The sequence below is a fragment of the Nannobrachium achirus genome, assembly GCF_963921795.1.
Source record: "Nannobrachium achirus genome assembly, chromosome: 10".
NCBI classification, from domain to species: Eukaryota; Metazoa; Chordata; class Actinopteri; order Myctophiformes; family Myctophidae; genus Nannobrachium; species Nannobrachium achirus.
Genome location: NC_137819.1, coordinates 14598035 through 14613342, shown reverse-complemented (window position 1 = coordinate 14613342; position 15308 = coordinate 14598035). Strand labels below are relative to the sequence as shown.

Genomic DNA, 15308 nt, shown 5'->3' with positions numbered 1-15308 from the left:
TCCCATACAGCCCTACAAAGCTATAGTACAGTAAGGAGCTATCCCATACAGCCCTACAAAGCTATAGTACAGTAAATACCTGATAAATGGGTTTAAAAGTGTATTAGTGTAAATATATCACTTATGCTGATATATCTCAATTTGACTGACCAGTTGAGGTCAGCCAAATGAGATATCGGCATATAAGCGATATTAAGCACGACTCTGCGAGTCTGCGACTCTGTTACGCTATACAAATAAACTTGATAATTATATTATTATTACACGAATTGTAATGAGGGTAATTGTTTTACCTCCAAAATCACAAGGGCTAAATTGATACTACTGCACACACAGCCACCCGTTCACGCACTCACACACACACGCTCTATCGCATGCACTCACTAATGCACACACGCACGTGTGACAAACATCACACTAACTATCTACTCTACATGTAAAAAACACACACTAACGATGTCAACAGGAAAACAAACCTGATGTTGTTGGTGGGGGGGCAGGTGATGGTGTGGGTGGAGCAGGGGGAGGGGACTGTGTCTGGGTTGGGGGCGGGGCTTGTGGCTGGGTCTGGGGTGGGTCTGGAGGTGGGGCTTGTGGCTGGGTTGGAGGTTGGGCTGGAGGTGGAGCTTGTGGCTGGGTTGGAGGTTGGGCTGGAGGCGGGGCCTGTGGCTGGGATGGGGGAGGGGATTGTATCTGGGTTTGGGGTGGGTCTGGAGGCGGGGCTTGTTGCTGGTTTGGGGGCGGAGCTTGTGGCTGGGTTGGGGGCGGGGATTGTATCTGGGTTGCGGGTGAGGCTTGTGGCTGGGATGTGGGTGGGGATTGTGGTTGGGTTGGAGGTGGGGCTTGTGCCTGGGTTGGGGGTGGGGCTTGTATCTGGGTTGGGGGCGGGGCTTGTGGCTGGGATGGAGGTGGGGCTTGAGGCTGGGTTGGGGGTGGAGCTTGTGGCTGGGATGGAGGTGGGGCTTGGGGCTGGCATGGGGGCGGGGCTTGTATCTGGGTTGGGGGTGGGGCTTGTGGATAGTTTGGAGGTGGGGCTTGTATCTGGGTTGGGGGTGGGGCTTGTGGATAGGTTGGGGGCGGGGCTTGTGGCTGGGATGGAGGTGGGGCTTGTGGATAGTTTGGGGGTTGGGCTTGTGGATAGTTTGGGGGTTGGGCTTGTGCATAGTTTTGGGGTTGGGCTTGTGGATAGGTTGGGGGTTGTGCACTGGGAGGTGTTTGGGGCGGGCCTTGAATTCGTATGACGGGAGTAGGTTGATGATTGACATATCCAGCCTGTTGTTGTTGGAAGGGGGGAGGGGTTTGGGAACCAATCAGCGTTGCTGTCATGGGCGTGGCCAAAGAGGACGCCAAAAGCGTTTGAAAAAAGGAGGAGGAAAAAAAAAGACGGTGAAAAATAAAGGAAATCATGGACAGAATAAAAGATGAAAAAAAAACACGTTTACACACAGGAAGTGAAGTCAAATGAAGATAGTTTGTGATGTTTTTTAGAAGACATAACCTCTGGTAGTTAATAATAAAAATATATTCAACTAGCTAGCTGTAGTCGGGGACCCAGTCACCCAAAATGTGAGATGACCTGTAATGTCATGCTGTACTTTGTATTTCTGTTTTATTTAATAGTTTGGTCCACAGAATGAGAGGTCTGCACTGCCGGAAGCATCGCGAAAAAAAAAGTTATGGTCATTTGTATATTCATCACTTTCTTTTTTTCACTTTTCACAGTTTTGTGGGTCCAAAATTTAGTCCAAGGAATGTTTTTTTTTCCTGTATAGTGAAGTCGATGGGACAGTGAATATACGAATGGCCATAACTTTTTTTTTTGGTTTTCGGCAGAGCAGACGTCTCATTATGTGGACCTTAATGACCAAACTAATAGATAAAACAGAAATAAAAAGTACGGCATGACATCACAGGTTCAACCCTATTCCTTGAGCTTTTGGGCCTGTGGGTCCCTGACTACTGGTTAGTGGGAACAACTGACTCAGGTAACAGTCTAACCTCTCATTGGGTCAGGGTCAGGGTCAGCAGGGTTTGGGCTTTGTTTAGTTGCAAGGTCAGGTTTCGGTTTAACTAGTCTTATGCCTCATTCACACTACAGATATATAGTTGAACGTTTTGCTTGGTAATTCAATGTAATCTGCTGAGATGCTCAGAACAAATAAAGCTGGTTTCCATTGAGATTACATTGAATTACCAAGCTAAACGTTCAACTATATATCTGTAGTGTGAATGAGGCATTATGCTGCATTCACACTGAGAGAAGCCAAGCTAATGGTTTGCTTGGTAATTCAATGTATTCTCTATGCAAACCAGCTTTAAAAATGTTCAAGCTTTTCTTCCAGCTTGGATATTTTAAAAACTGGGTTGCATGGAGAATACATTGAATTACCACCAAGCAAACCATTAGCTTGGCTTTTCTGTATGTGAATGAGGCATTAGGCTTAAGGCTTGTAGGGTTATCAGGGTCTGGGTTGTTACCTGGGTAAGAATCTATTGTAACGCCTCCATCTGCGAGAGAAAGACAGTTTGGTTTTGAACGTACTTTCTCCTGGCGTAATTGCAGTTATTAAGCTGCAAGGAAAGACTTTAAACGCTTTTCTAAATGCCATCAGATAATATTTAACAACAGCACAATGTCCCATGCCACAAGTTTGACTATTTTTGTATTTTATTTTTATCATGGCAAGCCTAAGTAGCACTAGCAGTAGTAATTCATCAGCTATGAAATACTGTATTGCTGGTCCGCAAGTTCAATGCCAATGACCGTAATTCACTGGAATGTAAGTCTCTTGTTTGTGTAATGCTTACATGGAAATGTTGCATGGAAATGTGAAGTTTAGAGACAAAGAGAGAGAACAGAAGGAGAGAAACAGAAAGCAGAGTGAAGACAAGAGACCAGTAGAGAGAGAGACGGGCAGAGAGAGAGAGAGAGAGAGAGAGAGAGACAGGTAGAGAGAGAGAGAGAGAGAGAGAGAGAGAGAGAGACAGACAGGCAGAGAGACGTACTCTTGGGTGGTACAATGGGCAGCTGGCGAGCAGGACGATTGAAGACTGGACTTCCTATTGGACTCGACCTGTTGAGACACACATACACACACATGTACACCCGCACACACACACACACACGCGCGCGCGCGCGTACACACACACACACACACACACACACAATTTCATTTTTTTTTAAGAAACCAATGATTCTCTATGACCCCATGTGCACATCTGCTCTGAATTTGCCATGCGGCATTCGGCTGCGCAGCGACAGTGTGTTTTTTTCCCCGATCGAACCCAGTTCAATTTGTGCGTCTTTTTGCATGCGGTAAAAAAAACTCTTTGACTCCTTTTATGACTCCTTTTATGACTCCTTTTCGGAAGAGTTGAGGCATTACATTTTGTATAACAAGGTTCTATTGTGAAAATAGCAGATCTACATGCTCACGCCGCCTCACAACTGCTATTGTCACAATTTCTGCCTCTAATATTTGACAATTTGGCCAATGTCATTTTAGAGGTATTAAAAAGTCCTTAAAGGGGAAGACCACCCATTTTCAATATTGAAATGTGTCATTAATATACCTTAGAGGAGTTGTGTGGAAATAGAAAAAAAGTTCCCCCCCTTCTGTGTTGCCTAGAACTGGAGGATTGAGTTTGGGGTTTGTATTGTAAATTACAACTTGATGACATCACACATTGTACTTTACAATACAAACTAGGGATGCCCCGATCAGGGTTTTTTTGCTCCCGATCCGATACCGATCAAATATTATTGCTTCCGATTCGATCCCGATCTTTCCCGATCCGATCTTTTGGCAAGGCATTAAGAAAAAAAAAATCTATTCATTCTATCACTTAGTGCAGCACTGAATCAACAAATTAAAAACAAAGCTTATGAGTAGTGTATAGTGATATAGGCCTACTAGTGCAGTGTTTCTCAATCATTGTGCAGCGGACCTTTGGTGTGGCCTTTGAAATTTGGCAGTGAAGTCACGATTTAAGGACTTTTAAAACCTGTTTAATATCTCAAAAAATAAAATAAAATAGACCATTACAGCATCAAAAATAATCAACAAACTATATAAAAACTGGTAAAACATTGGCCATTTTTAAAGTTGAAACAAAATAAGTTAAGAACCAATTAACCAGTCTGCTTGAAAAGTATGCATCTAGCAGCTAGTTGACAGTGCAGAGAGACATAATTGCCTTCCTTTGATCCATTAACAAGGGGCCAATTACTACTTAATGGCATCAGCTGCCAGCTGGACACAGAGTCTGACACAATCACCTTCCCTCTGCAGTGCTCTGTCTGTCTCATTTCTCCAAAAGCTCTTGAATATGATTGAAAATGATTAAGGATTACTGTGATTATGGTAAGCTTACATTTCATATCGCATTCACCTTACCTGTAACTTTCAGTACTCCCCGAAAATATTTTTTTTTTAACTTTTTTTTTTTTCGATATTTTTTTCCCGATCTCCGATCTTATAAAAACGGCCATATCGGCGGCCGATCCGATCACGTGATCGGGATCGGGCAACACTAATACAAACCCCAAAATCAATCCTCCAGTTCTAGGCAACACAGAAGGGGGGGAACTTTTTTTCTATTTCCACACTATTGAAAATGGGTGGTCTTCCCCTTTAACTGTCCTACTGCCAGATGTTATAATGTATGTATTGGGGCTGGTGCCAGCAAAAAGCAGCTTACATTTGTATCTATTGATATTTTCAAACTAATTCTTTCTACAATACAACGCTCACATGTGTACTTTGGCCTAGCTGGCGGCAGAGGGCAGCCTTATACAAAGAATGCATGTGAATTGGGCCGTTTCGCTTGCCATCCATTCAGAGCACAGAAATGCATTTTCTAGAACAGATCCACAGAAAACAGCCAGGAAGTGATTTGGGACTCCAGGGGCGGCTCCTTTATATGGGCTAGTGGGGCTTAGCCCCTCCTATCTTATGGGGGAAAAAAATATTTCTTAAAAAAAAAATGTTTTTCTTTTTTTTTGAGAAGAGATATTTTTATATGCTGGTGGAACCTAAAGCAGTAACAGCATCAAAACGTTACAAAAAGAACACCATATATGTCCAAATGGGCTGAGTTCCTTTAGCCCAAGCCAGCTTCCATTGACTATCACTGAGGAATGATTGACAGCTTAGTGAGCTTACATGCTGATTTCTGTCAGCCCAAAGAACACGCCCAGTTCTGTGACATCACTGTGTGATTATCATTGAGCTGGGTGATTGACAGCTGGCATGCCACGCCTGCTTCATTTAGTCTCCATATGGGCTAATTTCATTTAGCCCGCAGGACATGCCCACTGCAGTTCCACCATGTGACTGGCTTTTAACCAATGACAAGTTTGTCTTGTTTGATGTCTGTGTTTGAGGAAGAGGGTCGCGGGACAATTCAAATGGACATATTATCTACTTTTTAAAAGATTTTCTGTCATGTTCCACCAGTCAAGAGACTGGTGGTGCAAATACAAAAGGAAAGACCACAAAATCGTACATTTGGAGTGAAATGCTTGCTTTTTGGAGGAGACAGTGGGCCCAGTCATTCTAAAGGTATCGTGAATTTCATTTAGCTGACAAAGTTAAGAATGGTCGCTGCTTTAATAACATTGGAAATGTGCTGTGGACTAAGCTGCCTGTCTTTGATGTTGTTGTCAAGTTGTCAACGTGACTGCGTGCCTGTGTGTGTGTGTGTGTGTGTGTGTGTGTGTGTGTGTGTGTGTGTGTGTGTGTGTGTGTGTGTGTGTGTGTGTGTGTGTGTGCGCGCGCGCGTGTGTCTTTTTGTTTTGATTCGTGTCTGTACCGCGTTTGCGTCGGTACTGCTCGCACGCGTGTGTGTGTCTGTTTGTTTTGATTCGTGTCTGTACCGCGTGGGTTCGCGTTGGTATTGCGCCAGTGGCGTCAGTTCAGCAAAAGCTAAGGTATGGCAACATGACTGGTGTCTTGGGGCGCGCGTGCAAGACATCAGTCATGTTGCCATACCATAGCAACAGGCATGATGAAAAGTACATTTTATTATTTCCCCCTGTAGCCAAGGTATGGGAGCTGCCATAGCTTGCTATACCCAATTGACGCCTCTGTATTTGTGTTTTGGTGCTTCGGTTTGTGTCAGTGGCGTGGCACGGTGAAGAGGGAGACAGCGTGTGTGTGTGTGTGTGTGTGTGTGTGTGTGTGTGTGTGTGTGTGTGTGTGTGTGTGTGTGTGTGTGTGTGTGTGTGTGTGTGTGTGTGTGTGTGTGTGTGTGTGTGTGTTGTGTTTCCATATCACTACTTTAAAAGCAGTGATATGGAAAGGGAGACAGAGATTATTTTGTATCATAATGTAATGCTTTGGCAATATAAGGTCCACCTCAAGCTGTAATAATCAAACCTTTTCATTAGTTGTCTGGTTCTGGTCTTATATTTTGTTTAAAAAGTACATGATATTCTTGTGTGACCCTTAATTTAGGATTGTATTAATCCCATGCTTAAAATGATGAGTATTGTCAACTCCACCAATAATGATGATAGTTATCTGCACATACAAACATAATGTTCACTGGAGCAGTGGAACCCCTGTTTGTTGTGGGCATTTCTGTTCATGTGCATCTCTTGCTATAACAAAGTATAGATACAGTAGGCCTACAGTAGTGTCATTGCTGTAACTTGGTATCTGGAATGTGATGTTGCTGCAGGGTGAAATATGGCTAGCATATAGTATAATATGATGCTGCTGCTGCAGAGTGAACTATGGCTAGTAATAGTATATAGTATGATGGATTTCTTGATGTAGCAGAGTGGCTCACTGCCTCAGCCTGATGGCCTCAAAAGTCTAGTATTTCCCTCAGTACATAGAGATATCCCTTTGGATCAATGGTTAAGATATTGGACTTCCACATGGGATACCCGAGTTCGAATCCCGGGCGTTACATTAGCCCTACCACCCAAAATCACCAAGAGCCGTCACTCTCTTGGTGATAATGGAGTCACTCCATTATTGCTAACGTGCGGTGGATTTTTGAGAGCAGCGGCGCAACCCCCCATCAGCTTACTAGTGCGGTATGCTATGTATTCCCGTAGGAATTTTTTGCTGTTTTGGCTTCTTCTTTGGCTTCTTCTTCTTTGACCCCTGTCATTTTCTGATAGTTTGGACCCTATAGAACCAAAATCTGCAGAAAACTCAATTTTGGCACAAAAATCCTACGGGAGCTGTATTTTGGACATAGCATACCACACTATACAGTCATCAGAAGAGGTAAAAAGAACGAGCCGTATTGGCAACGCGCCGCCGTCAAAATTGGGGCGAACGGGAACGTCCGAAGCAGTAAAAGAGTTAAAGGGGAACCACCCATTTTCAATATTGAACTATGTCATTAATATATTTTGGGGATTGGCTTGCATCCCCCAAATCAATCCTCCCGTTCTAAGCAACACAGGTTGAGAAGCAGTGGTCCAGGTCACCTGTTGAGGGCGGGTGACGGGGGGGCGGAGCGTCCGGCAGGGTGGGTGTCAGAGCGGATGTAGACGGGCGGCCGGTCCGCTAGCGGCCGCTGGTCGGCCGAGCGCGAGCGGCTGTACACGTCGTCATGGCGACCCATCCCGCGACTGCACCTGGAGGAGACGAGCAGTGTTGTAAAGCAGTGTTCCTAGGGGTACGCAGAGGTACTGCAGGGGGTACGTGTACCCCTAGGGGTACGCAGGGGTACTGCAGGGGGTACGTGAGCAAAAACTAGAAAATGGGAATTATGTATTTTAGTGTTATGGTCTCAATGATAAAACATTGACAGATTTTGTGTGAACCTGTTCATCTGTAAATCGTTAAACCAAATTACAACTGTTATTAAACAGAAAGTAATGTTTATTTGCATCTATCTATCTATCTATCTATCTCTATATCTATCTATCTATCTATCTATCTATCTATCTATCTGTCTGTTTACCTCAGTAATTCTTCGTCATAACAGTCAGGTTCAGATGGGAAGTCAGGGATGTAGTCCTGGCTGGAGGAAGTACAGTAGAAGTACAGTAGATGCCAGCTCAACGTCTCTTTGACATTAATGATTAATAATAATATTGCTAACAAATTGATTTTGTTCTGTTGTTAAAGTAGAACTTCACCCATTTACAACATTATCTAATTGGTCCTCATAGTGTTCATTATAAAATGGCACCATTTCTGTGTAGAGGCTGCCTACCAGTGACATCATCGGTGGGCAGGTTTGATCATTTCGAAGAAATAGTTCAAAATATTGTCATTGTTGCAACAACAATGGCTTCCATTTCAGCATGCTGAGGAAGAGAAAGGCTGTATTTCATATTAGCCAAGAACCCCACCTTCACAGCCCACCAATGAGACACTAGAGTGAGTAGACTGAAAAGGTGCCATCTTATATTGGTCATTAGTGAGGAGCAATTATATGAAGATAAGGCTGAAAATGCTTGAAGTGCTCCTTTAAGCTGTGTTATAAAAGGGCTAACATGGAGACAAACTACTGCTTGTGTCTGTTTCTGTGCTAAACAGGGATGGAGCTCGTTAATCTTTATTGATAATGAGCGCCTTATCGATCCTGCTTATTGAGCCGGGCTTTTATCGAGCCCACTATTGAGCGTTTTCTAATATTTTGTGGAAAGATATGAGATAACAAATTCAAAACATAACTGATATCTTTTTTTATTGGCCAGTTGTTGCGACTATGAAGATGATAATTGACAAAAGTAACAAATAATAATTAAATATCATTAAAACAATCATTCATTAGTGTGCAATAAGTATTAACTGGCTTTATATTAGCGAGTTTAAGCTAGATGGTTTTCAATACGGCAACGCCAGGCGGACTACGGCTGCTATGACGTAATCGCCGTAGCGATCAAAATGGTTAAGCAAAGCCTCGTGGCGACGGGTTCCCACCCCTTTCACTGAACACTTTGGTTCCCATGGCGACGCGTACACGCAGCAGACGGAGTAGGCGCTACGTGGGAAGGGACCTTCTGCCGTAGTAGAGGCGGCCGCGGCGACGGCAGGTTTATCTATCGAGCGCGGATCATTTCCAATTACCGTTGTCATCTGCCGTTGCCGTAGCTCGCTACTATGGATAGTACTGTAATAGTTTCTTGATCGCCTCTTGTCTCGATTGTTTAAACATGACATCGTGGGCCGCTATGCTCAATAACAAGCTTGATAAGCCAAAAACGTATTGATACCGGCCACTCAATAAATGTGTTATTGGGTTATCGAGCTACCCTTGTTTAGGGCTCCATCCCTAGTGCTAAAAGTGACTGATCTGATAACATACCACGTACTGTAGGTCGGTATCAGCCCGTAACAGGCAGGAGTCTGTACATTTGAATGTATAGGATAGCAGGTAAACGATGAACCTAGCATCTGTCGAATCCATCTATCTAAATAATATTCTGTGTGTAGTTGGCAAAAAAGAAGATCTAAGTACTAGGAGGTGAGTCCAAAAAGAGGAGGGTGCTAGGGGGTGAGGTGGAGTCTGAAGAGGTGGGTGCTAGGGGGTGAGGTGAAGAGGTGAGTGCTAGGGGGTGAGGTGAAGAGGTGCCCACAGTTCTGGAGCCAGGAGGACGCGACTCACCTGTACTCGTCACAAGTCCCATTCATCATGTGATTAGGCCAGGGGCCATTCATATATCTTGTAAGACACACACGCACACACACACACACACACACACACACACACACACACACACACACACACACACACACACACACACCGCGATGAGACTCTTCCTACAACTATAATAGAAATAGAACTTTTCATGCTATGTTCAGGGACACCAGCCTGACAAGATCTTTGACCAGTAATGCGGTCAGCTGCTCAACAACTGGCCAGTAGGAGTCACTATAGACCTACCAGTGCTAACATAAACACTACCAGGACCAATGTTCCCTCTAAGCTGCGCGCATGCGCGCCCGCGCACTACTCAGGGCGCTGTCGCGCACGACAAATCTTTGTAGCGCATGGCAGATTTAACGCTGATAGATTTGTGAAACGTAGTTGATTATTTTGTGGTACTCAGTCTCTGTCTGCCTGCATATGCTTAACATAGACAGCGCTAGGTGTCTCTCTCTCTCTCTCTCTCTCTCTCTCTCTCCCTCTCTCTCTCTCTTTCTCTCTCTCTCTCTCTCTGTGTGTCTTTCGGTGCCTCCCCCCTCCTCTCGCTCTCGCTGTCTCCGCGTCTCTCGTCTCGACTCGATTCTCGCTCGTCTCCTCCGACCCCCCTCTCTCTCTCTCTATCTCTCTCACACACACACACGCACGCAAGCACGTGTGGTAAACAGAGACTTCTTCGGACTACTTTTATTGCCGTCATAAAACTTTCTCACATCTTCTATGTGTGCATTAACATTAGCAACAGCGTGGCTGTAGGGCAGGCTACCAAAACAAAACAAACGCATGTGCTTTGCATTGCGTATCAGTCAGAAGCTCAAAGGACCATGGTTGCTTATGTGCAGTTTCATAAAGACGTCCCCGTCCCCCGCCTGTGCACAGCGGAGATTAGACCTACAGTAGGCTACACACTACTCCTCCATCCAGCTTCCAGGTATGAACTATATAAACTGCAATGTTTCTCTGGAGCTGACGAGCTTGGCGTCTCACCTTCACGACCAGTTAACAAAAATAACTCCAGTCCTGTAATGCATTGGTCTCAAAGTGGGTCCGGGGACCCCCAGGGATCTTGAGGTAGTTCCAGGGGTCCCCAGCAAAAGTTAGGAACCAAATGGACCCTTATGTAACTCAGAGTGCACATATGGAACCACACACTCAGAGTTAAATTAACTTGATTTTATAACAAATATAAATTGGGGTCTCAGTGATAGAAATGCCATTAAATGGAGGTCCATAGCCTAATGCATGTGAAATAGGGGGTCTTTATCATTAAAAAGGGAATCACTGCTAAAGCCATACAAATATTATCTTATGGGGGTCCCTGGGATAGCTTTTGCTATAATGCTGTAATGCTTTGGACTGTATTTTATTCATAATAATGACACTTCTTAGCGATGGCTAACCTTCTTTAGACGTGTCAATGTCAATATGTCAATGTATTGTTATTTTGTAGACTCATATTTAGGCCCATTGTTTGTATTGTATTTACACAACATGTTGTCAACATGTGTATATACTATATAAGATAGATAGATACCTTTATTATCCCAAGGGGGAAAATCAGTCTGTAGGCTTAATGAATAAAACCCTTTTCCCCCCGTCTTTTTAAATGTAACAGTCCTACAGTTTCTTAACAGTAGTCGAACCGCTATTACTTATTCTGTAATTAAATTTGAATAAGCCATAACTTGACATAACTTGACATGACTTGACGCACTGACGTAGTAGGCTATACCTACTATATATCGTGCACTCGACATATGTTGCTCATCAGTGCTCAAGTTGTGCTCAGAAGGTTGGAGTGTTTGCTCAGACCGAAAAAAAATTAGAGGGAACATTGACCAGGACTACTATCACTACCACCATACCACAACAACTACTGTCATTATATCACTACAGTGCCAGTATTAACAGAACTAGGCTACTAGCGTTACTACTATAAGCTGCCAGTCCAGATACCTGTCCTGTGAATCCAGGGAGTTGGCTAAAGACAGCCGCCTGATTGCTCTCCTACACCACCAGGCAGACAAAAAGTCCATGGAAATCAATCGTTAAAGAGTGATAGTAAATACAACAAAAGGCCTATTCAACAACGATTATAATATCAGCTGTTGTTAGTGGTCTTTTAAACCCTACCTACATACCTCATCTACATCAAAAATCGTTGTCGAAAATAGCAGATCCACAAGGTCACAATGTGTTGCAAAGTCACACACTGTGGCCTTGAAGATCTGCTATTTTAGTTGCATTGCAAAATGGCTCAATCACCAACAAGGACTGCCAAAATACATTTTATAAGGTGATTTAATCAACTGTACATTTAGTCAACTAAAACTAGACTACAAATAAAACAGTTAGATTTAATCAACTATACTGTACATGTAGTCAACTAAAACTAGACTATAACTAAAACAGTTCAGATGACCAAAATGCAGTGGTGGGAAGTAACTAAGTATATGTACTCAAGAACCATACCAATACAAATTGTAGGTACTTTTACTTTACTTGAGTGTTTCCAAATTTCAATACTTTACTCCACAACATCTCAGTGGCAAATATTGTACTATTACTCCACCACAATTGTTTGACAACTTTAGTTACTATTAACTTTGTGGATTTTAATCATTATTACAAAACATACATTAACCACTTCAGCCCTAATTTAAACTTTGACTATTTGAAAATTAGCCAATCTACAAGCTTGTAGCTCTGCTATTTTCAGATATAAGATTTTAGTACATTTTATACATACACCACCTTGTGAAACAAGACATCTACTTTCTACTCTTGGTACTTTAAGTACATTTTGATGTCAATACTTTTGTACTTTTTAGTTTTTGTTTTATTACTGGACCTTTACTTGTAACAGGGTAATTCAAACTGTGACGAAGGAATTTTTTATTTTCTTCAAAAAACTATGACTAAAACTACATCATAAAGTGCAGTGTGATCATCTATCATAATTCTACCTGTCCAGGTTAGGGTTAGGGTGATGATCACTCATCGTTCTACCTGTCCAGGGTTAGGGTTAGGGTGATGATCTACCATCATGCTACCTGTCCATGGTTAGGGTTAGGGTGATGATCTATCATCATGCTACTTGTCTAGGGTTAGGGTGATGATCTATCATCATGCTACCTGTCCAGGGTTAGGGTTAGGGTGATGATCTCTCATCATGCTACCTGTCCAGGGTTAGGGTTAGGGTGATGATCTATCATCATGCTACTTGTCTAGGGTTAGGGTGATGATCTATCATCATGCTACCTGTCCAGGGTTAGGGTTAGGGTGATGATCTCTCATCATGCTACCTGTCCATGGTTAGGGTTAGGGTGATGATCTATCATCATGCTACTTGTCTAGGGTTAGGGTGATGATCTATCATCATGCTACCTGTCCATGGTTAGGGTTAGGGTGATGATCTATCATCATGCTACCTGTCCAGGGTTAGGGTTAGGGTGATGATCTATCATCATACTACTTGTCTAGGGTTAGGGTTAGGGTGATGATCTATCATCATGCTACCTGTCCAGGGTAAGGGTTAGGGTGATGATCTATCATCATGCTACCTGTCCAGGTTAGGGTTAGGGTGATGATCTCTCATCATGCTACTTGTCTAGGGTTAGGGTGATGATCTATCATCATGCTACCTGTCCAGGCTGCCATATTGCCCTGCATCAGAGTACGCCCGGGTTAGCTTGGTGTTGCGTAGCAACCGCACCGCGTCGTCACGGTACAGCGGGTACAGGGGGACACCGCTGGCAACCAATCAGGAAGCAGAAGAGATGAAGACAACAACAAACCACATCCGGGTCACAAAGGAACAGGAAGTGATGATGAAAGGACCGTGTGACTACTAGTCTCGCGTAGCCGGACAACTATTCCACAATCTCCGAATGCTATATAGAGTCTGCAACTACACCTCCTGAACGGTGAGTAATGGATGCTGTAATTTCTGCTAAGCAGAGCTAAATGTGTGCGATGTTAAAAGCTAAACGGAAGTGGGGAGGAGGCTTCACTTCCGCTTTAATCGGATACTCATCATTCTTCTTACGTTACTCCAGACTGTATGACGGGAGCATTTGCAAATCGTGGAGTCAACAGTCTGGGCACGCAAGATGTGACTACTGACTGACTGGTAATTGGACATTGAAATAACATCACTGACCACTCAAGTAGCTTAATGCATGAACAATTAATATGTTATTAATTTAATAACCTTAGGAGTATGAAACACTAACCCAGAGTCTTATTTGTATCTCCTTCCAGGACCTCTACTGCTGGTTTTATCTCCTACCAGGACCTCTAGTACTGCTGGTTGAGGTCCTGGTAGGAGATAAAACCAGCAGTACTAGCTAGTACTGCTAGTTTTATCTCCTACCAGGACCTCCAGTACTGATGGTTTTATCTCCTACCAGGACCTCTAGTACTGCTAGTTTTATCTCCTACCAGGACCTCTAGTACTGCTGGTTTTATCTCCTACCACACGTTTATTACACGCACGCACACACACACACACACACACACACACACACACACACACACACACACACACACACACACACACACACACACACACACACACACACACACACACACACACACACAGTACCTCTGTTGGCTAGGCGACCGTGACCTCATCCGTACACTTTCAGGGCGAGAGCAGTGATTGGCCAACATCACCTGCTCTGGGATGGAGAGGGTGGAGCTATGGATGTCCCGCCCATTATGTCTGTAGTCTGAGAAACACACACACACACACACACACGCACACACACACACACACACACACACACACACACACACACACACACACACACACACACACACACACACACACACACACACACACAATATAACTTCTTGTTGCTGTGAGTCACTTGATCCATGCGTTGCAGTGCATCTTGGGACATGGAGTTTACCTGATATGACTCCAATTCCATCTTCACACTCGTAGTCTGAGAACTCACCATCACCGATTCTTCCTGTAATGTAATTTACACTGGAGACTTAAAGCACGAATATCTATGTTTACAGTATATCTAAGTGTGTGTGTGTGTGTGTGTGTGTGTGTGTGTGTGTGTGTGTGTGTGTGTGTGTGTGGGTGTGGGTGTGTCGTCATACTGTGTCTACTTTCGTCTCGTCTTCTGTTGTGCGTCTGCAGTTTGAGCCAGTGTGGCTGGTCGTCCAACAGCGCTGTTTGTAAATCTATCAGGACCTATGCACGCACACACACACACACACACACACACACACACACACACACACACACACACACACACACACACACACACACACACACACACACACACACACACAGAAGAGCAGTGAGAAAAATATACTGAAAAAGAGTAAAGCCAATGAAATATCAAACAGCTCTGTCTATGGTCCTGAAATCAAACAGCACTGTCCATGGTCCTGAAATCAAACAGCACTGTCCATGGTCCTGAAATCAAACAGCGCTGTCTATGGCAGGGGTCGGCAATTCGGGCCAATGTTTTTTGGGCCAATTAGATGGCGGGCCAGAATATTAAATGAAAAGATTAAAGGCTATTTTAAGAAAGTCATAGTTAAACAATACTGGAACTCCAAGACAGACTGCCTTACAAGACATAGGCATCTGTGATTAAAAAATAAAAATATATAGACCTATATGTGGAAAAACAAGCTGTTTTCCCCTCTTTCTTTTTGCA

General features: G+C 43.6%; 1 protein-coding gene across 1 annotated transcript in view; it reads right to left on the bottom strand.

Moving 5' to 3' along the window:
• Positions 1-15308, bottom strand: part of LOC308292850 (regulating synaptic membrane exocytosis protein 2-like) — a gene marked incomplete at both ends in the record, with an annotated part of 67753 nt that overhangs the window by 15295 nt on the left and 37150 nt on the right. Inside the window, 7 exon segments of the mRNA XM_080735274.1 lie at positions 477-1089; positions 3007-3074; positions 7451-7600; positions 13266-13373; positions 14219-14354; positions 14538-14601; positions 14606-14833. Coding sequence (XP_080591400.1) covers positions 477-1089; positions 3007-3074; positions 7451-7600; positions 13266-13373; positions 14219-14354; positions 14538-14601; positions 14606-14833 — 1367 coding nt within the window.